Raw genomic sequence first — 25,429 nt, forward strand, 5'->3', positions numbered from 1 at the left:
GTTGGACCATAGATGACTGGTCAGATGAGACCTGATTTCGGATGGTAAGAACTGATGGTGGTGTTAGAGTGTGGCACAGACCCCACGATGCCATGGGCCCAAGTCGTCGACAGGCACTGTGCAAGCTGGTAGCGCCTCCATTATGGTGTGGGATGTGTTTACATGGAACTGACTGGGTCACTGTCTGGAAATGGTTACGTTCAGCTACTTGGATGCCATTTGCAGCCATTCATGGACTTCATGTTCCCAAACAATGATTGAATTTTAATGGATGACAATGCACCATGTCACAGGGCCACAATTGTTTACAATTGGTTTGAAGAATATTCTGGACAATTCGAGCGAAGGATTTGGCCTCCCAGATTGCCCGACATGAAATCTTTTTAACATTTATGGGACGTAATCGAGATGTCAGTTAGTGCACAAACTCCTGCACCGGCAACGCCTTCACAATGGTGTATGCCTATAGAGACGACATGGCTCAGTATTTCTGCAGGGTCTTTCCAGCGAGATATTGAGTCCATGCCACGTTGAGTTGCTGCGCTACACCGAGCGAAATTATGTCCGATGAGATATTGAGAGCTGGTGCTCTGGCCGAACGGTTCTAGGCGCTTCAGTCTGGAACCGCACTGCTGCTATGGTCGCAGGTTCGAATCCAGCCTCGGGCCTGGATGAGTGTTAATCCTTGGGTTAGTTGAGTTTAAGTAGTTCTAAGTATAGGGGACTGATGACCTCAGGAGTTAAGTCCCATAGTGCTTAGAGCCATTTGAACCATGTTTCGAGATATTAAGTGGTATCCCATGACTTGTCACCTCATGGTATACAAAATCACCTTAGGTGACTGATTGAGGAAGACGTGGATGCAGCAGCTCCAACCACACTACAACTGTCAGGGGTAGGGATGGGGAAGAAATCACGTATCTGTTACAAATGACGGTGAGTGGGAAGTTGCAAGTTTCACAATAGCAACTTTACAGTATCTGGCTGCGATTTCAATCACTACTAGAAGTCAGAAGTGTATAATAGCAGCTAAAAGTAGCATATTAAGATTAAATGCCGTGTGCTACCTGTTGGTGAAGTTCGTACTTCTTTTCTAAGTATCTTGTGTATGACGCTATGGCTTCATAGCCTATCTATTGTGGAAGCAATGAATCAAAATGCCAGTTTACGCTGAGAAAAATTTTACACTTGTTTACCTGGCATGTTTGGCGAGGGTGACACTGGACTCCCATCTACTGTGGAAATCTTGGTTGTGTAGCATAGACCGAGATTTATGTTAGGTTGAAGGCTGATAATTCGGCTGGGTTTGTGAACGAAACGAATCGGAATGCCAAATAGAAGATTGACCTGTGGCTTACGATAGTGTTCACGTTCAGGCCATGTTGAAATACGCTTAAAGCACTTTCTATCAAATACTAATACGGCAAGATAAATTCAAGAAAGATATATTAGATAATGGACAAGACTCCGGCCAGTATTTTGATGCTTGTTATCCACACATATTGCACATGAACTACAAAAAATGCAGGGGGAGGGGCCACTACGTAACTTTTAGCAAGCGTCTTCACAAGACTTTTTTGTCAGTAGTAGGTTACACAGGTAAACCTGTGTGTATATGCAAGTATTGCACTTAAACTATTCCTGATGTCAGCTTTTAACTGAAACATATTAAATAAACACATTCGTGATCACAATTAAATTGTTAATTTCTATTTTTTAGGTGACCGATTTCGATCTTCTAGGAGATCGTCTTATGATCTACATTTCTTGGTGAGAATAGGAATCGGTGGCGTGGAGCAGGTCCATGTGTGCTGGCATGGAGAACACTGGCGAACCTGCTGCACGCCAGCGACTCTTACTGTCATCAAGAAATGTAGATCTGATGACGATCTCCCAGAAGATCGAAATCGATCACCCAAGAAATTGAAATTAACTGAAAGCTATGTATTTCCTATCCTTTTCATGTGCATATCATCAACTTTAAACACATAACCAAGTCTTTATTAATAACCACAAGGCAGAAAATTTAGGGATATGGCACAGCTTAAACAAGAGGAAAATGTAATTTTCATGTTATTTACTCACAGTGTATTTCATGTTTATTTATCATCGATTTCAAATCGCATAGTAACTTTAATGACACGCTGTTGAAAAGCTCAATGCATACTTTACAGACGAGAACATGTCCCTTCTGCTGCATTTAACACAGTTCACCTGCTAAAATCTATCACACAGCTTCAACGACTGATTGCTTTACAAATGAATTAATGTGTTAAATATTTTTTACGTAAAGCATTAAACCGAGAACGAGTTTAGCAAATATTCGAAATTACGTTTGAAATTTGTTGGAAGTCGCTAACTTTTGTTCTTATGAGACACTGGCTGAATACAGTCTGGATAATTTGCTCTCCATTTTAAGCTAAAGCTAGTTTTTCACACATTTCAATGTTTATGACGTCATATGTCCTGAACCAGACTTTGTTCTCAACTATGTGTCGTAGGGCTACATAATTTTGCAGACACATTCAGTGACATATGTAAATGCTGTTGGAAAAGTGTGTTGCGAATAGAGGTAGTAGTAAAGAAGAAATAAATTACAATGTCTTGCCTGATGTTGAAGTTTCATTGTGCTCTATTTTAGGCAAAAGCTAGGTTTTTCACAGATCTCTGTCTTTATGACGTCAATGTTGTGCAATGATATAATTTTGCAGATACGTTCAATGAAATGTGTGGATACGGTCTACGAGATGTGTTGGGAATACGAGTAGAGTTAGTAGTAGAGAAGTAATAAGTTATAACGTCATGCCTGATGCTGAAGTTTTACTGCAAGAACGAAAATGTAGTAAGAGATAATCATTTTGTGGTTGCTGTCAGCGAGAAAAAATTCCATAGTGCTTTGGAATAATCTTTAAAATGTTTGCTATTGTCAGTTAGATGCTATTTGTGACTAAATCACAGTGTAAAAGCTACCACGATAAAAACTGTAAAAAACTGCGACAAATCGCAACTAAAATCACAGCTACCGAATATAGATTTCACGGAAATCACTGTTATCGGAACGTCACAGTTTATCACACTCCTGGTCAGGGTCTTTTTCGGCGACTCCACTATAGCGAGGCAGGTAACAGTAGCAGTGGTAGTGTATCGGGCGAAATCGACACAGGCGATGGACTGACGTAGAATCAGAACTAAGTGTAAAGTGTTAACATAGATGATGAAATATATTAAACTCAGTTCAAAATTACTTTGACACTGTCCTTTTGGCGGGAGCACGTGGAGGCATGGAGCATAGTTGCCACATCACACACAAAGCACGTGAGTAACCTTACATTTCATTCACCTCTCTTAAACTCCCAAAACATTCAGTTTACTGAACGAGAGGTGGCAGCATTGTGTTTTGGAAGATCTGAACTATGATTTGATTTAATTTTTATAGCGATATGAGGAAAGAAAATGATTTCGTAATGGCACTACAGAATCTTCGAACAGCAATAAACCTTTTTTTGTTTGTTTTGTTTTAAGATAGACGAATCAATTATCCCAGCTAAGTCTTAGGAATAAATCATGTTTTCATGTGCTCCGAACTGGAGCTGTGTCAGAGATCTTTGGAGTTAATTGTGATGTGCAATGCTCACCACTCGTCCGTTAAGAGCTAAGCGGTTGCCCCCTTGGTTTCATTACTAGAAACAGATCACCACATTTATAACTATAATGAACTTATTACATTTTATGATCAGCCATGCATCTTTATCTTTCCTCATCTTCAACAGTTTGTGGTCACAGAAATACCCACAATGAAACCTCAGATTGTTCAAATGCACAGTACACACCTGCCATGGAGGCGGCCTCTGTCAAGGATGGGATGGGGGCTGCTGGAAGGGAGGTGTTTGGAATCGAAAGTGCTAATTAAAGGAAACGCTGGTATACTCTGATACCATCTACCACGCCTGAATGCTAGAAAACAAAGTCGTGTGCTCATACCAAGGCTGGAACTCGACAGACACACTTCACTTCGACCTTCAACCCAGGTCACGACCGCTAGTAACCACTTGACCATTCTCTCGTGCCTACCTAGTACCTAGTCGGTATGTGGACACTTTTAGTGCATTCAGGGCTGAAGCATACCCATTAGCGGCTTTTACCAGAAAAAATCTACTACTGTCCTGAGGGGACAGGCCGTTTCCTAGCCAATCTCCAAAACAGTGTTTTCATTTAAATTCAAAGCTGTAACAGTTCTTTCGATCAGCTTATTGGCTGTTAAAACATTCTATAGCCAAGAGAGTATAAAATATTTTTTTTATCTAAGATAACCGATTTCAAAAGACTACGCTGTCATCGTCAGGTCTTAAAATCTGTTGTAAAACACGTTCGTATTATGCTGACCTCACTTACAAGAAGGCAAGTGGATAAAAATACCATGTTATAAAAGGTTTGTCATCGCTAAAATATTTAAAAACATAAAGCACCTTGTGCAACAGGCTATGCCCATATACATATTACTCATAGTTGCTTGTTGCAACAAGCAACTGTAATATGTGTATGGACACATACGTAAAATGAACGTGTTTTTCGCAAAATTTCTCTAATTTGTCGAATTTTCTCCTCATGTTCAATTCACGAGATGTCTGCCCGGGGTGGTAATATGTTGTCCAACTCCTCCTGAAAAGTGCTGTTCCGAAATTTCAATAGTAAATCTCTCCGTGATGCATAGCGCCTCTCTTGTAACGTCTGCCAGTGGAGTTTGTTTAGCATCACTGTGACGCTCTCTCGCCAGTTAAACGATCCCGTGACGAAACGCGCCGCCCTTCGTTGGATCTTCTCTATCTTCTCTATTAGTCCTACCTGCTAGGGATCCCAGATAGATGAACAATACTCAAGAATAGGGTAAACAAGCGCCTTACAAGCCATTTCTTTCGTGGATGAGTTACATTTCCTTCAGATTGTTCCGATGAATCTGAGTCTGGTATCTGCATTTCGCAATATCTGTTTTATGTGGTCATTCCATTTAACGTAGCTGTGGATAGTTACGCCTAGATATTTTACGGCAGACGCTGTCTCCAGCTGTTTGTCATCAATAGTGCAGCTGTACAGTAGTGGATTTCTTTTGCTACGTATGCGCAATATGTAACATTTACTTACGTTCAGGGTCAACTGCCAGAGCCTGCATCATTCATCAATTCTCTGCAGGTCGTTCTGCAAATTCTTGCTATCTTCTGGCAATGCTACTTTGGTATAGACAACTGCATCATCTGCGAATAGCGTTAAAGAGCATCCGGCGCTTTCTACTAGATCGTTTATATATGTTGTAAACAGCTACGGTCCTATCACATTCACTGTAGTACTCCGAATATTACCTTTACATCTGTCGATTTTCTTTCGTTAAGAGCTACGTCTTGATTTCTGTCTGCAAGAAAGTCTTGAATTCAATCGCAAGTCTTCTCCGATACTCCGTAAGCTCGTATTTTTTTCGTTAACGGCAATGCAGGACGGTGTCAAATGCCTTACAGAAATCAAGGAACACAGCATCAACCTGAGAGCCGTTTGTCCATTTCACTGTGGATCCCATAGAACAACAGAGCGAGCTGAGTTTCGCAGGATCTCTGTTTGCGGAATCCATGTTGATTTTTATAGAGGAGATGTTCCTTTTTCAAAAACGTCATAATTCTTCAGCTTAAAACTTGTTCCATAATTCTATAACAGATTGACGTCGACGCTTTAAGTCTATAATTTTGTGGATCTATCTTACGGCCTTTCTTAAAAACTGGAATGACCTGCGCTTTTTTCCAGTCGTTAGGTACCTTTCGTTGCTCAAGCGATCTACGATAAATTACTGCTAGAAAAGGAGCAAGTTCTTTCGCATAATCTTTATAGAATCTTACATGTATCTCATCTGGTCCTGACGCCTTTCCACTACTAAGCGATTGTAGCTGCTTTTCAATTCCGAGATCGGTTACTTCAATATCTTCGTTCGTACGACGATTGAAAGGAGGGTCAGTGTTACGATCTTCCGCGGTGAAACAACTTCGGAATACCGAATTTAGTATTTCGGCCTTCTCTCTGTTATCTTCCGTTTCGGTGCCGGTGTGGTCGCTGAGAGAATGAATAGATGATTTTTACCGACTTACTGATTCTACATACGACCAAAATCTCTTAGGGTTTTTACGCAGGTCGGTTAACATCGTCTTACTTTCAAAATCATTGAACGCTTCTCTCATTGCTCTCCTTACGCTCATTTTCGCTTCGTTCAGTTTATTTTGGCAGCTAGGTTTTTACTTCTCTTGAACCTGAGATGAAGTGCTCTTTGCTTACGTTGCGCTTTTCTCACATGACTGTTAAACCATAGTGGATCTTTCCCATCGCTTAAAACTTTACTCTGATCATACCTTGGTGCGGGAGTCTGCGAGTGTCAAAATATGGGACTTGCTTGCATTGACTTAGAAACTTACATTTATTACGTCGCCAAGAGCCTGAGACCTTAGTATGTAACAAATTTCAGCTTGATTCGCCAACCAGTTCCTGAGAAAAATGGGTCTCAACAGACGGACGAACGGACAGACAGATAAGAAACGATAAAACTATTGGTTCGTCTTATATAATTACAAATTTACAGTTTTTGGATTTTTTCCTTTTGTTTGTATTGTGAAATCTTGCTTCTTGCCAAATTTTATGATTCTAGGTCAACGAGAAATATCCTATAGGTTTTTATGAGCGAGTTTGCGAGTATCCAAGTATGTGACATAAATGGACGCATCTTTTGACTGCATTGACGTGGAAGCTTCAGTTTTTTACACTGTCAAGGAGCCGTAGATCTTAGTATCTTAGTGTGTGACATAAATTTCAACTAGACATGTCTACCCGTTCCTGGTAAAAGGAATTTTTGACAGTCGGACAGAAAGTAGACGGACGGAGAACAAAGCGATCCTTGGGTTCCGTTTTTACCGATTGAGGTACGTAATCCTAAAAATTAAAAAAAAAGACTGTTTAGTTGCAAAAATCTTGTGATCGACGTAGCAAAATCCCGACGACGAAAAGACTTAGTATAATTCGGATTCCATTCTGAACTAATAGTATGATTCAGTTCCTCAATAAAGAAATTTTTTCGACTGTGTAAAGCATTTTTCAGTAAATTATCGGACAGTATATTTCCCATAACTCTGTCATTTCAGATTTATCAGCGTAAAAGTGTTGTTACATTTCAGTCATTTGTGAGTAGTCAGTTTGCATCATCACTTTTTACGAATTTGATCAAGTATGTCTGGTACGCAGATCAATATGCAGAACAACAGCTACGACCATTTCTTACTCCATCCGTCTAAATAAAACTATTAGGTCTACAACTTTGCTTCCGCCATTGTGCAATAGCGGCAAGTGGGGTTCAGATGGTTGGTAAAAGGTGTAATAGTCAGCTTAGGCATTTGTAAACATAATGCATTAAAAAATATTAGTCGATTTGTGATTGCATCATAAATAAGGTCATTCTTGATTAAGTACTCAACTTACGTACCTATTTCTCGCCATTTGCGGGATATTTTAATTTTCTGCTTTAACATGAAGAAATCTGCGGCTGTGGCTCTTAAAATGCTGGGTAAGACCAATGGTGAGGGACCTATTAGTGGAAGAACGCGCAGAGAATGTTTTCAACGCCTTAAGAACGGTGGTTTTGATGTCGAAGACCGGCATGGTGGTGGAAGAAAGAACGTTTTAGTAGCTACTGAAACAGACGAAGACAGTCACAGGACATGATTATAGAAAGCAACTGATGCGTTCGAGCCCGGCACTGAAACATAAACGGCCACGATACAGCGATAGACACGTAAAGGTAATTTTGCAGCAGGTCAGTGCCCGACCCCATGTCGCAAAACCCGTCAAAATATACATGGAAACGTTGAAATGAGGAGTCCTATCCCTCCCGCCGTAATCTCCATACGTTGCTCTCTCTGACTACCAACTTTTTCCGTCAGTGGCATACAAACTGGCTGACCATCACTTCCGATCATATGAACAAGTTCAAAATTGAATCGATTCATGGATGGTTCAAATGGCTCTGAGCACTATGGGACATCTATGGTCATCAGTCCCATAGAACTTAGAACTACTTAAACCTAACTAACCTAAGGACAGCACACAACACCCAGTCATCACGAGGCAGAGAAAATCCCTGACCCCGCCGGGAATCGAACCCGAGCGATCCATGGATCCCCACAAAAGACGCCCAGTTCTTCCGCCACGGGATTCGTATGCTATCCGAAAGATGGGATAATGTAGTGGCCAGCGATGGGCAATACAATTAATCACAATTTTTTGTAAGTTTTTCACAATAAAGCCCCGAACTTCGAGAAAAAACGGCGGAAGCAGAGTTGAAGACCTAGTAGTCATTGCTGTGCAGTGCCTGAATGCATTAAATTTTGTTTTATCAGGTGTATCTTGGACAAGGAAAACGTTTGTTTTCGTCACCACACTCTTTGCATTTTTTGTGACTACAGTGTATAAACAAGGAACTGTTTCATTATTAGTAAAATAAACGTATTCAAAAATTACCACAAGAATCGTGCTACAGGAATTTGTAACAAATATTTCATGTCAACAAAGTATCAATTGTAGAAGTCGTCTATAAAGTAACATAATACACTGCCTTGTTTTTATTTCCTCTGCCAGTCACTTGAGTGTTACAGCTACATCTGCAACTGTTTGCCTGTCAGTATGAATTACGAAATATTCAAAAATTAAACATTTGAGACATTTTTGGTGTGGTAAGTACTTAAAATTCGCGTGTGTGCACTTTGGACTTCGCTCTAGACGGCGCTGCGCGGTGCTACGTTCTCCCGTCAAGGCAGTGTCCGCTTATTCACCGGATCCCGCGCTATGCAGGAAGGGGGTGTAGAAACCGCTTTCATAAGATGTTCTTCGTGCGGAAAAACTGAGTAATTTGAACATTTTTAAATACTTGCAGAGCGTCTTAGCAGCTAAAATTTTGACTATTTATTTCTTTCGGTGTGTTGTTCCTGTGTGAACAATTTCAGGGTAGGCTTCGTGTCAGATTGGATCATTCCGTTGTTAGTCTAATGAGTTATTCTTTTTATCGATATGTAGTAACAGGGGCCGTAAGATTAACCAGTACTCGAGGAGCGACTTGAGCAACGCTGTTGCGTGGTGGTAGCAATCATGAGATATATAAATATATGTGATATATACGTCTCAAAATTACTGTGTTGCACCACAGCAAAGAATTCTGTGTGAATGTAAATTTTTTAAAGTTTTTTTCCCCGGTAAGTGTAGACCAGAGCCAATGCTGTTGGAGTACTGGTTATTCTTTGAGTTTTGCGGTCCCTTTAAATACGTGTCGACAGAACGGATATCATACTAAACTAATCTGGAACCATTCTATCGAATGGACACTAGAAATTCCGCTTTAAAAATAATTTTGTTTGTAATGTTCTGGGATGACTCCTGCTATAGGCCTACGTTGGAAAAATGAAATTGCAAATATCGGTTGAAACACCAGAAAAATGCGCCTGACGAATGTTAGGAGGGACACCAGGTATAGATACTGTTGTGTTGTTCCGTCAATATGATCCTTCATTCGTTGCGAAGTAAATCATGAAGCAATTTCTGGTCCATTGCAGAAACTACCTACAACCCCAAGAAGGCGTTTTCATGAGATATATACATATGTGATATACAGGGTGTTACAAAAAGGTACGGCCAAACTTTCAGGAAACATTCCTCACACACAAATAAAGAAAAGATGTTATGTGGACATGTGTCCGGAAACGCTTAATTTCCATGTTAGAGCTAATTTGAGTTTCGTCAGTATGTACTGTACTTCCTCGATTCACCGTCAGTTGGCCCAATTGAAGGAAGGTAATGTTGACTTCGGTGCTTGTGTTGACATGCGACTCATTGCTCTACAGTACTAGCATCAAGCACATCAGTACGTAGCATTAACAGGTTAGTGTTCATCACGAACGTGGTTTTGCAGTCAGCGCAATGTTTACAAATGCGGAATTGGCAGATGCCCATTTGATGTATGTATTAGCACGGGGCAATAGCCGTGGCGCGATACGTTTGTATCGAGACAGATTTCCAGAACGAAGGTGTCCCGACAGGAAGACGTTCGAAGCAATTGATCGGCGTCTTAGGGAGCACGGAACATTCCAGCCTATGACTCGCGACTGGGGAAGACCTAGAACGACAAGGACACCTGCAGTGGACGAGGCAATTCTTCGTGCAGTTGACGATAACCCTAAAGTCAGCGTCAGAGAAGTTGCTGCTGTACAACGTAACGTTGACTACGTCACTGTATGGAGAGTGCTACGGGAGAACTAGATGTTTCCGTACCATGTACAGCGTGTGCAGGCACTATCAGTAGCTGATTGGCCTCCACGGGTACACTTCTGCGAATGGTTCATCCAACAATGTGTCAATCCTCATTTCAGTGCAAATGTTCTCTTTACGGATGAGGCTTCATTCCAACATGATCAAATTGTAAATTTTCACAATCAACATGTGTGGGCTGACGAGACTTCCGCACGCAATTGTGCAATCACATCATCAACACAGATTTTCTGTGAACATTTGGGCAGGCATTGTTGGTGATGTCTTGATTGGGCTCCATGTTCTTCCACTTATGCTCAATGGAGCACGTTATCATGATTTCACACGGGGTACTCTACCTGTGCTGCTGGAACATGTGCCTTTACAAGTATGACCCAACATGTGGTTCATGCACGATGGAGCTCCTGCACATTTCAGTCGAAGTGTTCGTACGCGTCTCAACAACAGATTCGGTGACCGATGGATTGGTAGAAACGGACCAATTACATGGCCTCCACGCTCTCCTGACCTCAACCCTCTTGACTTTCATTTATGGGGGCATTTGAAAGATCTTGTCTACGCAACCTTGGTACCAAATGTAGAGACTCTTCGTGCTCGTATTATGGACGGCTGTTATACAATACGCCATTCTCCCGGGCTGCATGAGCGCATCAGGGATTCCATGCGACGGAGGGTGGATGCATGTATCCTCGCTAACGGAGGACGTTTTGAACATTTCCTGTAACAAAGTGTTTGACGTCACGTTGGTACGTTCTGTTGCTGTGTGTTTCCATTCCATGATTAATGTGATTTGAAGAGAAGTAATAAAATGAGCTCTAACATGGAAAGTAAGCGTTTCCGGACATCTGTCCACATAACATATTTTCTTTCTTTCTCTGTGAGGAATGTTTCCTCAAAGTTTGGCCGTACCTTTTTGTAGCACCCTGCATACGTCTCAAAATTACTGTCTTAGATGTGTTGCACCACAGCAAGGAATTCTGTGTGAATGTAAATTTTTAAAGTTTTTTCCCCCAGTAAGTGTCGACCAGAGCCAATGCAGGCCCAAGCACGGTGTCACAGTCAGAGCGTAACCAGGAAGAAAAACCAATGTAGCGATTAGCGAGACACACAACTGGGGCACTGCCACAACAACCCAGAGTGGAGAATGCAATTCCAGCAGAATGGCCGAATCATAATATCATTCTGACAGCACTGCGCGGCGCTGTAACAAAACGTAAATTGTATCCAGGAATGCCTTTCAGCATGCTGATATAGCAGAAAGAGCTAAGCAGAAGATCTCAGAGGCGTAGTAGGGACACTGCAGCACGGTCACTCAGTTATCAGCCTTACAAAATGGGGCCAAATTCTTCCATCTACGCAACTCGATAACGTCATCGGCATGATCAGATCAGCATAAATACTGCGACTTCTGTAGCACACAAGCCATTCGATTCGATTTTATTGAATGCTGTTTCGTTGCAGGCAGGCAGTAACCATTTAGTTTGACAGAATTGTGAGTTACAGTGAATCCATGTCGAGGTTGTTCCACGATGTGCTGGCTAATATTCATCTACTGAATTCAACTACAAGACACTGGCCTGCCTGATTCACTGCACTGCTGTGGAATGCCACTGATGCCACTAATGTGTAGACCTGAGCTGGGGGTCACCCAGGTGTGACCTGCCAGCTGCCGGCCACAGACACTGTCCGGGAGAAGGCCGATCTTGATGTCCCCGCAGTGAACAGATGCTGCAATTGTTCCCGTCTCTTGTTGAGAGGCCTGGGCATACTTCTCACCGTGCCACACAGATCTACCGGCCACTGACCTAGGCACAAACTACGATGGGTTCGAGAGCACTCCAATTAAGCAGTGCACCTTGCTACCAGCATCCCAACTGGGTAGAGAATGGCTACAGAACCCTGGATCGCCATTCTGCCCGACGCGTCAGTGTTGAAGATGCAGTTCTTGACTTCCAGCATGCAGCATAGACTCCACTGTGCTGGATGTGTCAGAAACTCCTGGCTAACGTTCGTCGACGCCACCGAGAAGATGTTTCCATTGTATGACTCCAGAAATAAATGTATTTACAGCCAACGCTCTGCCACTGACGGTCTTGGGCATTTCACTGGACCACACTACTGCGCTCCGAGCTCGGCGTCCTACACTCGTTGAGATCACAGCTCCCTGCATCTCCACAGAGGCACTGTACAAAGTATTTTTGTAGTGAGTGGACTCTGAGGAAGACGTTATTAGTATTTGCGTTCCACATGCTGTAACCTCCACCATTTGCTTTCTACCACTCAGAAAAATACCGGTCTGAGAAGCACTCTTCTAAGATAAATTGTAGATTCAGTATTGTGTCTCATTTTCCGATACCTTAACCTGGTTTCCCATTTTTCTGTAAGTACACTACTGGCCATTAAAATTGCTACACCAATAAAAATGCAGATGATAAACTGGTATTCATTGGACAAATATATTGTACTAGAACTGACATGTAACTACATTTTCACGCAATTTGGGAGCATAGATCCTGAAAAATCAGTACCCAGAACAACCACCTTGGCCGTAATAACGGCCTTGATACGCCTGGGCATTGAGTCAAGCAGAGCTTGGATGGCGTGTACAGGTACACCTGCCCATTGAGCTTCAACACGATGCCACAGTTCATCAAGAGTAGTGACTGGCGTATTGTGACGAGCCAGTTGCTCGGCCACCATTGATCAGACCTTTTCAATTGGTGAAAGATCTGGAGAATGTGTTGGCCAGGGCAGCAGTCGAACATTTTCTGTATCCAGAAAGGCCCGTGCAGAACCTGCAACATGCGGTCGTGCATTATCCTGCTGAAATGTAGGATTTCGCAGAGACTGAATGAAGGGTAGAGCCACGGGTCGTAACACATCCGAAATGTAGCGTCCTCTGTTCAAAGTACCGTCAATGCGAACAAGAAGTGACCGAGACGTGTAACCGATGGCACCTCATTCCCTCACGCCGGGTGATACGCCAGTATGGCGATGACGAATACACGCTTCCAATGTGCTTTCACCGTAGCCAAACACGGATGCACCCATCATGATGCTCTAAACAGAACCTGGATTAATCCGAAAAAATGACGTTTTTCCATTCGTGCACCTAGGTTCGCCGTTGAGTACACCATCGCAGGCGCTCCTGTCTGTGATGCAGCGTCAAGGGTAACTACAGCCATGGTCTCCGAGCTGATACTCCATGCTGCTGCAAACGTCGTCGAACTGTTCGTGCAGGTGGTTGTCTTGCAAACGTCCCCATCTGTTGACTCAGGGATCGAGACGTGGCTGCACGATCCGTTACAGCATGCGGATAAGATGCCTGTCATCTCGACTGCTAGTGATACGAGGCCTTTGGAATCCAGCACGGCGTTCCGTATTACCCTCCTGAACCCACAAATTCCATATTCTGCTAATAGTCAATGGATCTCGACCAACGCGAGCAGCAACGTCGCGATACGATTAACCGCAATCGCGATAGGCTACAGTCCGATCTTTATCAAAGTCGGAAACTGGTTAGTACGCATTTCTCTTCCTTACACGAGGCATCACAACAACGTTTCACCAGGCAACGCCGGTCACCTGCTGTTTGTGTATGAGAACTCGGTTGGAAACTTTCCTCGTGTCAGCACGTTGTATGTGTCGCCACCGGCACCAACTTTGTGTGATTGCTCTGAAAAGCTAATCATTTGCATATCACAGGAGCTTCTTCCTGTCCGTTAAATTTGGCGTCTGTACCACGTCATCTTCGTGGTGTAGCAATTTTAATGGCCAGTAGTGTAATCCCCATCAGTATTTTGCAGTTATGATTTATTAAACTGATAGTTACGTGATATTCGCATTTTTCAGCACTTACCCCTTTTTGGAGTATGGGCACCAAAAAATTTCCAAGATTCCATCATAACTATTTCATGGTCAGATTTATCGTTGGTGTAGTAGCTCTTAATGTGCGCAAGTGACAGCGTTGTGCAGAGGGTAATTGTTGGTCATGCGGATAGGTGGCGATGGTGCGGATGGCGACGGATGGAATGCTGCGAAAATCGAAGCGCCACCACTACCGCCACGTGATGGACGCGATGCGGCGTATACGGCACGAGGATGGCCTGCGGGCGCTGTGGTCCGGCTCTCTCCACAGCGTGGTGCGCACCGTGCTCAGCCTCGGTGTCTCCATGCCCTTCTATGCCGGCATGCGCTCCTCACTCATCGCCTCTGGTCAGTCGCTCGTCCATCCATTCACTCCATTTCGTACTCTGACAAGCGGACCTTCCATGTTCGTCATTCTTACTGGATTTCAAGCTCGGTGTCTGGACATCAGTTACCTAACACACTGTTGAGCTGCAAAACGTTTCTATTCTATTAATGTATTCATCGATAACTCAATGCGTCCCATTATAGATTTGTATTGGAGATATCACTTATTTGGATCTCGTTAGTAGTAACCCTAGTTTCCTATTACCCACATGTCATATTTATTGACAAATGAAAATGTTAATTAACAAATATCGTATTATACTTTTTGATGAAATAATATTTAATCTAATTACTGGTTGTATTACAGTGACCCGAGAGCGCTAACACTCACACTTCCTGGACACAGGGAGACAAGCCAGCCCCGGGTGGAAGCCAGCTTCGCAGATTAATGATGTGAGCTGTTGAAACAGTCAGCCTGGGTGTGGTTTTTTGGGTAAATGCTGGACACGTACCAACGACCTGCACACTGCACAAAGATTTAGAAAAAGACTTTCGAAATTCAGTATAAAGAGCTGCACTAGCCGCAGACAAGAGGGACACGTAGATTTCTTCACAAGGGGGGGAATGGTGGTATCAGGAAGCACAAACGGCCACCAGACGTCACTAACATCGCCAAAACCGATACATTACAATGACGACCCCATGTGGGAAAAGGCAAAACGAAAACAAAGGAAATAAGATGGTTGTATGAATCGAGGACGATCACAGGAATTCGCCGAAAACAATTTAAAATAATTTTTCCATTAATTTATTGTCTTTTTTCTCTTTAATTCATTCACCATACAATTAGAAGATGAATAAAGACAACGTTATTTCTGGGTACATTGGAAAGAATTTCTGTAGTTATGACCTATGGACAGGGGTAAATAAATGAAAAACAAAAATTAATAAAATAATAACTGGGTTCTGACCGTCGTTTTCTCAGAAACGGTCGAGTATCAACGGATCAGCCGAGATACATGTTCACTTATTTCCACCCCTCTTCCACTCAGCGGAGTTTCTGGGAAATCGGGGCATGGTACTTCTTGTCTTCTCCTCATGAGGAGTATCAATAGTGGAGGGAATTATCATATTTATCCTAACTGTGCATCATGATAAGAGACAGTATTTGTTACTGAGTAAACAGTAATTCTGTTGCTTTGAACTTCCTCAAAGGAATCTTTATCATGAGGGTCATACTGTCGTTGTCCTCCTGTGTTGGAAAGCTAATTACTGAGATCAAGTAGGAGGATCTACATTAAGTTTCCAGGTTCTTTTTCTATCAGAATCATGTAGAAAATCTACATTGAAATCACCACAGCCTATTAACTGCGTGTTGTTGTCTGACTATCAGCAATGCAAGGAATGCAAATTCCTCATAAACAGTCCAGAATTTCCCATTGGTTCATATATACATTTACAATTACAAGTGAACCATTTTCACGTATTAACTCAGCAGCAAACACTTCTATGTGCAGATCAACACATAATCTGCAAGACTCAATGTTTTTGAACTTTTATTCTGTCTTAAAATAAGTAGCAACTCCTCCTTTTCCCATACTAGTTCTGGATGATTGAGATGGTGCAGAGTAATCTTTTATTTGCAACTTTCCTAACCGTTTGGCTATGTGGTGCTCAGCTAGGCACAGGATCTTTTCTGAGCGCTCTAAATTTTCCAGGCAGACAAGAAGCTCTTCCATCTTAATACTCAGTCCCCCAATATTCTGATGAAATCAATTAACCTTACTTTCCAGTGCATTCTTAAGCATATTGTGAGGCTCTTCTGTTATTTGAGCTTCTTTCATAACAGGCAGCCTGAACTGTAATTGTAACTGTAAAATCTCCATCTGTGTGACTTTCCCAAGCAATTTGACTGAAAAGAGAAAAATTATGTAATGATTTTTTAAAATTAGATACGCCTGTTATTTGAGGATGATACTCGATGGAATCGTTAGTCTTAGCATACAAAAAAATTACATTAGCGAGAGAGGTACCAACGGGTTATTTCCTCGTGCCCTATTTCATGATTGTAGCTAGTTTAACGATCTAGAAAAAAATAACTGTCTCGAAATAGATCGGTATGCGGGGGCAGACGGCTTCTGCGATGAGCTGACCCGGAGAAAACTATTAGTCCTTTCATGCTTTGACCGTGAAATCGGAAAGTAAAGATTGCAAGCTCTTGAAAAGTGTGAGAATTCTACTCAATTCTTACGTACCGCTCAAGCGGCCATTTTACACAGTCCAAGCCAGCCAGAAATAATCCTTTTTCACGTACCTCCTTTTACAATCTCGATGAACAGCAAAACTCTTTCGCCTTCTCTGCAATAAAACGTGCCACAGGGCAACAATAATTGTTTACACCGATTTTTTCACTTGAATTATTATTATTAATTAATTAATGTGCATACTCTCATTTGCCCAAACTCTGCTCAACGCCAAAAATGCGACAAAACAAGATCAACCTATACATATCTACTATTTTTCTGCAGAGACCATAATATTCCATCTGGCACCGAAATTATTTATTGTTAAGTCTTCATAAAATAAAAATGTAACTCTCAGATACTAGTACTTACTGGGATTTTGCTTTAGGCCATGTCTAGTATACCTCGTCTTCCAATTGTAACGACAGGTACTGCGATCATATGAGATTTCATTTCAGTCAGCAGCAGCCTGCTCGACTCAGTGTTCAGACAATTTCACAGTAGTGTTAACCCAGGCCTAATCAACGATGCTCTAGGACCTCCGCAAAACTCACATTTGTGAGTGTAGTTTGTACTCCTATTTCATCCATGTCACCACTAGTACTGTAGTTTCAGTCCTTAGCCACGCCGTTCCCCACTCTATCTACTATAATAACCTGACCATTTTCGTCAAAATCTTTGCACAGATTCCCTACGACCTCTCTCATCTGGCTAAGGCTAGCATTTGACTTCAACTTACCTGCGACCTGGTACACTATTCCTAACTTGTCCTGTACCATCTGGCCTACTCCCCTGCCGGCGCTACTACCTAGCACCAGAACACTTTCCTTCATTCTATCTTTTGGTCCCGACCTACACTTAGTTTCTTTGTTATAAGTCTGCTGTAGCCTAATGTGACCTACAGTTGTATGAGGCTCTACCCTCTCTTCTTCAGGTAATAAGTCAAACTTATTAAATTAAAAACTATTAGCCCAAATGTAGTTGAAGAGCTGTTAATCTTTCATCCATTACCTGTTACCTTTACCCAGTTCCTACAATATTATTCCCTCTCAAGCCTGTCGAGTTCAAATTCCGCATGTTCTAATACAGGTTGAAGGGCACAAATCTTTATCTCTTGCCCGGCGATTCTCTTGTCTTTTTCGCAGAGACAACGGTTCCATGGGAGACCCTCACTGAATTCCTCATTCAGTTCTCCTCTACAGTAACCCTAGTGGAATACCAACCTACAATTTACCCATACCACTGTGTGTGTCTGATTACCCTATGGAAACGTCCACATTATTACACATTGCAACACAGGTTAAATGCTCAAAAATAGAATTAAATCACTTAACACACTTTACAGTATACAACTTTTGGTTACTAACGATTCGCAAAAATTAGACCTTCATGTTAGCGCTTCTGGTGTGTAACGTAAAAAGTACTCAGTACTCACGTAACAGCAGTACCTTTTAGTTAACTTATTCATGACAAAATGTAACTTTTAACGTAAATGCAAAATATGCAATATGTATGTAAACAAATTATTAATGCAAAAGTTTCTAAATCAAACAGCTTAAGATTTACGTTGCATTCATGAAATATGAGCTTAGTAATGAAGGGATGTACCGTACTTAAATTTCTGGAAAGAAAAAGAACTATTAAACGTCATTCTTTAAGTTTACTGCCCCAAAACGTAAACAAAAATATGATTACAATTCGACTTAACCATCTTTTCGCGTTTTCTGGAATAATACGTAATGATAAGTGAAACCTTTGATAGAAAGACGGAAAACACATGAATACGCGTATTTAATGAGTAATTTATACGAAAGTAACTGTTATTACGATCTAAATAACTTACCTCACGAGAACACGCAAACTCCTAAGCACTTCGGATGGAAAACTGAGAGGGATATCCAAGTTCAAGTTTTTTATGCAGTGTTGACCACAATTAGTGGCAAAAACTGATATGGGTAAAAGTGTACAAGGGAAAGGGGAGATGTGGAGGGAGGAGGGCGGTGCATGAAAACATATCTCTTATGGGTAAAAATGTTTTAACCAATTTTAGAAAGTGACTGTCACCATCCGTCAAGTAATGTATAAAATGCATGTCTGACCATCGGCTGCTTTTATATTAAATCCAAGTATCAATCGCTTTCAGTTATGGACCATCTTCACGGATAAGTGTTAAAAATATTTAGCCCACCACATTAATTTGTCATTTCTTAAGTAATGTGTAGAGCATGTCGTGAATATCGATATACGACACAGGACTTTTAGAAGCAAACATAGTAAGTGTAAACAGAGCAGTATTGATGAGATGAGGACTACAAGTATTACATTCTATAAAATATTGAGGAATTGTCAAAGATCTTTAAAAAGTTTTTTTAAAAATCTTTCACCACTCCTCAATATTTTATACAAAGTAATACTTATAGTCCTGATCTCCTAATCAGTACTGCTCTGTGTACACTTGCTATGCTTGCTTTTAAAAGTCCTGTGTCGTATATTGATATTCATTACATGCTCTACACTTATTTAGGTAATGACAAACGTAATGTGCTGGCTTAAATCATTTTAACCCTTATCCGTGAAGATGGTCCATGACTGAAACCGGTTGATATTTGGGTTTAAAATAAAAGCATCCGATGGTAAAAATGTTGCACATGGTGTAGTTACAACCCCCAGTGATTTGAATAGATTTTTACAATAAGTTGAACTACTATTTTTGGTTATTATTCATATGTCTCCTTCTTGTAGTATGAAAGCTGTGTTCATATTTTGTGCTCGTGTTCTCCAGAAAAGAATCCCATAGCTAAGTACTGAGTGTACATATGAATAATGTACAACTAAAAGACACTGGCTGTTACACGATGATGACAGGATTCATATTTGAGAATATGTTCTAGCGTTTGCCTTACAGCCACTGGAAACGTGCCAAATAATTTGTGAGAAGTGCGCGATTGGAACCTACAAAGACAAAAGTACAAGGATTGAGTGAAAACTAATACCTACACCTTTGTAACTCGTGGTCAGATGGCACCTGTTTTTGCGGCTTGTGTTGTGTTCAGTAGACTCTCCTCTACAAGTCTGTTTGGCGGGAAGCAATAAACGCTTGTGATACTGTATGGTAAAGACGGTCGGTTAATGCCATTTGTTTCCATTGAATTCTTGACAGAAAATGTGAAATGCCCTTTTTGTTCATGACTAGGAGCTCCTTGGCATATTGCTCGACATATTCTGTCCGAAGCGTTCATTGGCTGCTACACGTGTAAATCCATTTAGTAAGGGTCGTCTGCCTTACTTTGACCCACGAGACATAGTTAAACTTCTCACTACTCCAGTGAGAATAATTAAAGCTCTGTAGTAATCCAACTACTTCCAGAACAGTTCAGAAATCGGACTGCTGCACTGTAGTATATACAGGGATTGGACAAAAGTATGGGAACACCACGGGAAATGCATACTTGCATATAAATGCAGGTGCTAACTAAGCTCGTACGTTGCGCTGCTGTTGATCAGGAAAAGCACCTGCGCCACATCCTCAATACGTTGCAAGCGTTGGTCGTCTTCAGAATGGTCTCCTCTGTAGTACTGCGTGCATTATGTCAGAACTCATCGAATTCGAACGTGGCCCTATTATTGGTATTCGTATGATGAACGCTTCCATAGCCAAGGTAGCCGGAGTGCTGAGAGTTTCAACAGGCACCAAGTCAAAGACTTGTACCACATACGGGGAAAGCGGGGAAACATCGTCTGCTAGGTCATAAGGCGAACAAAAGTGTTTATTTTGTGATCGTGACAGATGGTCTTTGAAGAGAATTGTGGCGATAAATAAGAGGACAACAGCTGTAAAAGTCCCTGAAAAACTGAATGCCGCACTCGCAAACGCTGTCAGTAGCAAAAAAACACGAAGGGGAATTACAGCGTGGATGTTTGGTTTGTGGGGCTCTCAACAACGCGGTCATCAGCGCCCTTACAAAGTCCCAATTTCTACACAGTCCAATTTTTCGTACACAATCCACAAGTGGCGATGATGAAATGAGAAAATCCACAACCTGGTCGGGAATCGAAACCAGGACTCCGTGATCTAGAGGCAGCAACGCTAGCCACTAGACCACGAGCTGCGGACACGAAATTTAATATGAGGGCTCTACCGGCCGGACACTTGCATACTCAGTTCAAAGCAACAGGCCTAGCAAAGAATTCCACGCTGTCTCATAGGAACGCACGTTTATTTAGTGTAGACTTGCCGTAATTGAAAAAATAACTTGATTGGTCACACCATACCATTAACTACTGACTTCAGAAACACACTTCAGAACACTATATCCGCCCAGAGCACATACGACACCACCAAACCACTTCACGAAATTATTTTAAAAGGCGCACATTGTTGATTCAAGTATTGAAAATGTCTAAATAATGGTAACTGGTTCTTCTGTGGGACGTACTTTCTTCACGAAACTTTTTTTTTCCGTAGTCGCGAGCTTCCTATTGAAAAAACAATTCTTGTCATTCTCCGACTTTCACTGAATGCCAAGCCGTCTTAAGTCCCATAAACTTTAACTGAAGTTGCCACTACATTCTATCACAAAAAAAACATCGCAATGGGAATTTAACTGTTTGGCTTCAGATCGACCGATCAAGATCTGAAGTTTACTAACTGCTTCCTAGTATCTGTCTTGCACGGCATATGAGGTTAATGACCACAGGAGCGCGATGGCGTGCTAGAACACACATTGGGCAGAGTTTGACGAAGGGAGTTGATTTCAAACAGACATTTATTCACAAAATGGAGAGTATTCCTGAATTTCAGTAAACATTTAAGAAGTATAAAAGCCTAGCACCGTGTTTCCGTAAAGGAAAATGTTTGTCGTTATATTGATCATCATTATTCAGCGAGGATTACGTAAACTAAGGAACGCAACATGAGCGTGCTTGTTTTCACACGCAAAGATTCAAACACCCAGAGAATAACTGAAGGCAGAATTCCCATTTTCTAGTAAAGGTTGAGCTGTTAAAAGTAGCTTGTGACTCACAACGAAAAGAAGGTCGAAACCTAATTGGAATTACGATGGATGGAGTGATTTGTGACTGGATAAAAAACAAAATCGACCCTATCTGAATCTAATTAAACGATAGCATATACTGTATATCACTCGTGAGAACCCCATAAAACTTCTGATAAATGACGTTAAAAATTACAGAAAATTCGTAACACGAAAGACTGAGCTAACTTCCACACAAAATTACCTTTCAGATGTCCTCAGAAGTAGCACATCGTGTTCACCACACGCCAACACCAAGACTATTCAGCGACTGACCAACTCTATACAAAAATACAACTTGTCTCCCTTACAAAGAGATCGAAAAAAGCTTGGAGGGGGTGAACTTCCGCCAATCGACAAGACGGATTTTTCAGTGGCACCAGGTATTTTCTCCAATCAGAAGTCACGAGAGACAACGCGTGTTTTGTTTACTTCGACCAAAATTTTCCATCGGTTCAACTTTTAAAATGTGAGCAACCACGTGGCATATGATTGGGTCTGAAGGAATCAGTGGCGAGGCAGAACGTTAAGAAAATTCGGGCAGATAACTACCCTGCTGGAGTGGTAACTCAGGCCAGGTTTGAAAATTCAACCCTACGACCGTTCCCAGACGTATATGACAAGACTGAACCAAGAAAGTCCATCTGAATATCATCAAAGTGCATGCTTTTGCAATTACACCCACATTAATAGAATCTAACGACCATCAATGTGTAGGAAAGGTGGTTAATGATACATGGCATTCTGAATATCAAACGTAATAGAAATAAAACTCACTCAACTCGATTCCCAGAGTGATCTCCCCCTTCGCATTTTAAGAAATGAGAAAAAAACAGGCAAAGAAAAGCCTGTCTGCAGAACTTGATAATCTACAAAATCTCATGAAAGGTGGACTGACTGCAGTCTTTCAATTTTAACGTTTAGACCTTCCGGCTATTCAGCTAAAGGAATAGAATTCAAACATTTCCAATTACTTTAAATGAAACAACAATTTTACTATTACCAGTCACCGTTTTATTTATTTCCACGACAGGCTTCAAAGGTTAAAACCTCCATCATCGGTTGGATTTACATTAGTTAGTATGACATTTGTGTGTATGTTGTGTTACGATTTTTTGGAGGAACTTGTGGCACTGTCTCCAGTGTTCACAGGTTCCTTTCGCTGACATACACATCGCATGTATACAGTTATATTTGTAAACAAATATTACAAATATGACAGTACACATGTGATGTGTATGTCAGAGAAAGGAACCTGTGAACACTGGAGACAGTGCCACAAGTTCCTCCAAAAAATCGTAACACAACACACACACACACACACACACACACACACACACACACACACACACAAATGTCATACTAACTAATGTGAATCCACCCGATAATGGATGTTTCAAACTTTGAAGGGCGTCGTGGAAATAAATAAAACGGTGACTGGTAACAGTAAACTTGTTGTTTCATTTAATGTCAATAACAGTCACGGTAAAGCCTACCCTAAAACGTTCGCATTTAAAGGTTTCACTGACTGCTTTCGGTTCCCACTAATAGAACTCAGCGAAGAACTGCTTCCGCCTAGGGCTTCTCAGGTTTATTTCCTAGAGGTTGTTAGGAAACACCAACCCTCCTGTGAGAATCACTTACACTTGAAAACAGCATGGTCGGTCCAAACCATCACACATTTTGGGGGGCAGGGATAAACCGGACCATTACTTCCATGATGGAGGAAACGGCTTTCTCTGACGTATACAATAATCACAGAAACTAGCAACAAGAGGAGGTGTGCACATGGTATTTTACAGGTGTCACCCCATATTAACTTTATCAAAGAATGCCTCCCTTTTATGGTGTTTGTTGACTTGTTGGTATGTGGAGTATCGAAGCAAAAGCTCTCTCCAGAAAAAGAAAATCGTGGCATCAGTATTATCTGAGACAAATGGCGTTTATCCACATCGATTTCCTTGAAAGAGGAACAACAACTTTGATTCGTCTACTAACATTGGTCTAGAAGGCAAAGGGAAATGTTTTCCGGCAGTATGACAGTACCAGACCACACACCTCACATGCCATCATAACAGAACATGGGAAAGTGAAGTTCACCACTGTACAGAATCCTGTATACTGCTCACATTCAGCACCGCCTGACTTCCATCTGTTACACGAAATGAAAGAAATGCTACTGAGACGTCACTATGCATATTAAGAAGAGGCCGTGGGAAGTGCAAGAGGCTGGCTGCGGAAACAGTGTAGCGCCTTCTTCTGTGACGGCATCAGGACACTTTTCATCGTTGAGATACGCTACTGGCCATTAAAATGGCTACACCAAGAAGAAATGCAGATGATAAATGGATATTCATTGGACAAATATATTATACTAGAACTGGCATGTGATTACACTTTCACGCAATTTGGGTGTATAGATCCTGAGAAATTAGCACCCAGAACAACCACCTTGGACGTAATAACGGCCTTGATACGCCTGGGCATTGAGTCAAACAGAGCTTGGATGGCGTGTACAGCTGCCCATGCAGCTTCAACACGATGCCACAGTTTATCAAGAGTAGTGACTGGGGTATTGTGACGAGCCAGTTGCTCGGCCACCATTGACCAGACGTTTTCAGTTGGTGAGAGATTTGGAGAATGTGCTGACCAGGGCAGCAGTCGAACATTTTCTGTATCCAGAAAGGCCCGTACAGGATTGTGCTCCCTGCCGCCGTTGGATAAGCAGCTGCAGCAGCAAGTCGTATAACCCTAGCTTACTTATTTGTTAGATAGTTTAATTAATTTCTTTGCGTGTTTTTGGGTACTTGCATTGTTCAATTCATATATTTCGGGCGTATTATAGTATTTGAGGGTTGTAGCATCGCGCCTTAGTACCTGAATAGTGCAAATTCGCGTAGTCGTCTGTCTTCTGTTTTTGTTTTGAACGGCCAGTGTCGGTTGGTCAGTCAGTGTGCTCCCTGCCGCCGTCGGATAAGCAGCTGCAGCAGCAAGTCGTATAACCCTAGCTTACTTATTTGTTAGATAGTTTAATTAATTTCTTTGCGTGTTTTTGGATACTTGCATTGTTTAATTCATATATTTCGGGCGTATTATAGTATTTGACAGTTGTAGCATCGCGCTTTAGTGTTTACTTCGTAGATTCATATTTAAATTGCGTGTGAGTTTCGTATAGGACGTGCAATTTCGAGTTTTAGTTACTGTAATCGTAAATTCAGCAGATTGTAGCGCAGTCGTTAGGCATTTGTACAGGTTAGTTGATACATTCTTTGCGTGTTCCGCTTGCGTTATCTAGGCACGGACTCGTGTTTCGGTAACTGTTGTTAAACATCGATTAGAATGGACAGGGACTGCGATTGCTGTGTTCGGATGAGGGCTGACTTGGCATCCCTTCGCTCCCAGCTGCAATCGGCGCTGACTTCGGTCGCGCAGCTTGAGGCTGTTGCCAATGGGCACCACTGTGGGGAGCCGGACTTGGGTATCACGGGGATGTCAACCTCGCCCCCTCTGTTCCCAGATCGGTCTGCCGCTGTGGTTGCCCCGGTTGCTGCCCGCAGTGGGGCTGAGCCCTCGCCTGTGGTTGATTGGGAGGTCGTTCCAGGGCGTGGCAGGCAGCGAAAGGCG

General features: G+C 41.9%; 1 protein-coding gene across 1 annotated transcript in view; it reads left to right on the forward strand.

Annotated features, from left to right (window-relative positions):
* LOC126335782 (mitochondrial 2-oxoglutarate/malate carrier protein-like) overlaps positions 1-14,913 on the forward strand; it is a 66,684-nt gene extending 51,771 nt beyond the window's left edge. Inside the window, exons 4-5 of the mRNA XM_049999244.1 lie at positions 14,337-14,550; positions 14,897-14,913. Coding sequence (XP_049855201.1) covers positions 14,337-14,550; positions 14,897-14,913 — 231 coding nt within the window. The remainder of the gene's footprint in view (positions 1-14,336; positions 14,551-14,896) is intronic.
* Positions 14,914-25,429: the final 10,516 nt, after the last annotated feature.

Source organism: Schistocerca gregaria, chromosome 2 (assembly GCF_023897955.1).
Source record: "Schistocerca gregaria isolate iqSchGreg1 chromosome 2, iqSchGreg1.2, whole genome shotgun sequence".
NCBI classification, from domain to species: Eukaryota; Metazoa; Arthropoda; class Insecta; order Orthoptera; family Acrididae; genus Schistocerca; species Schistocerca gregaria.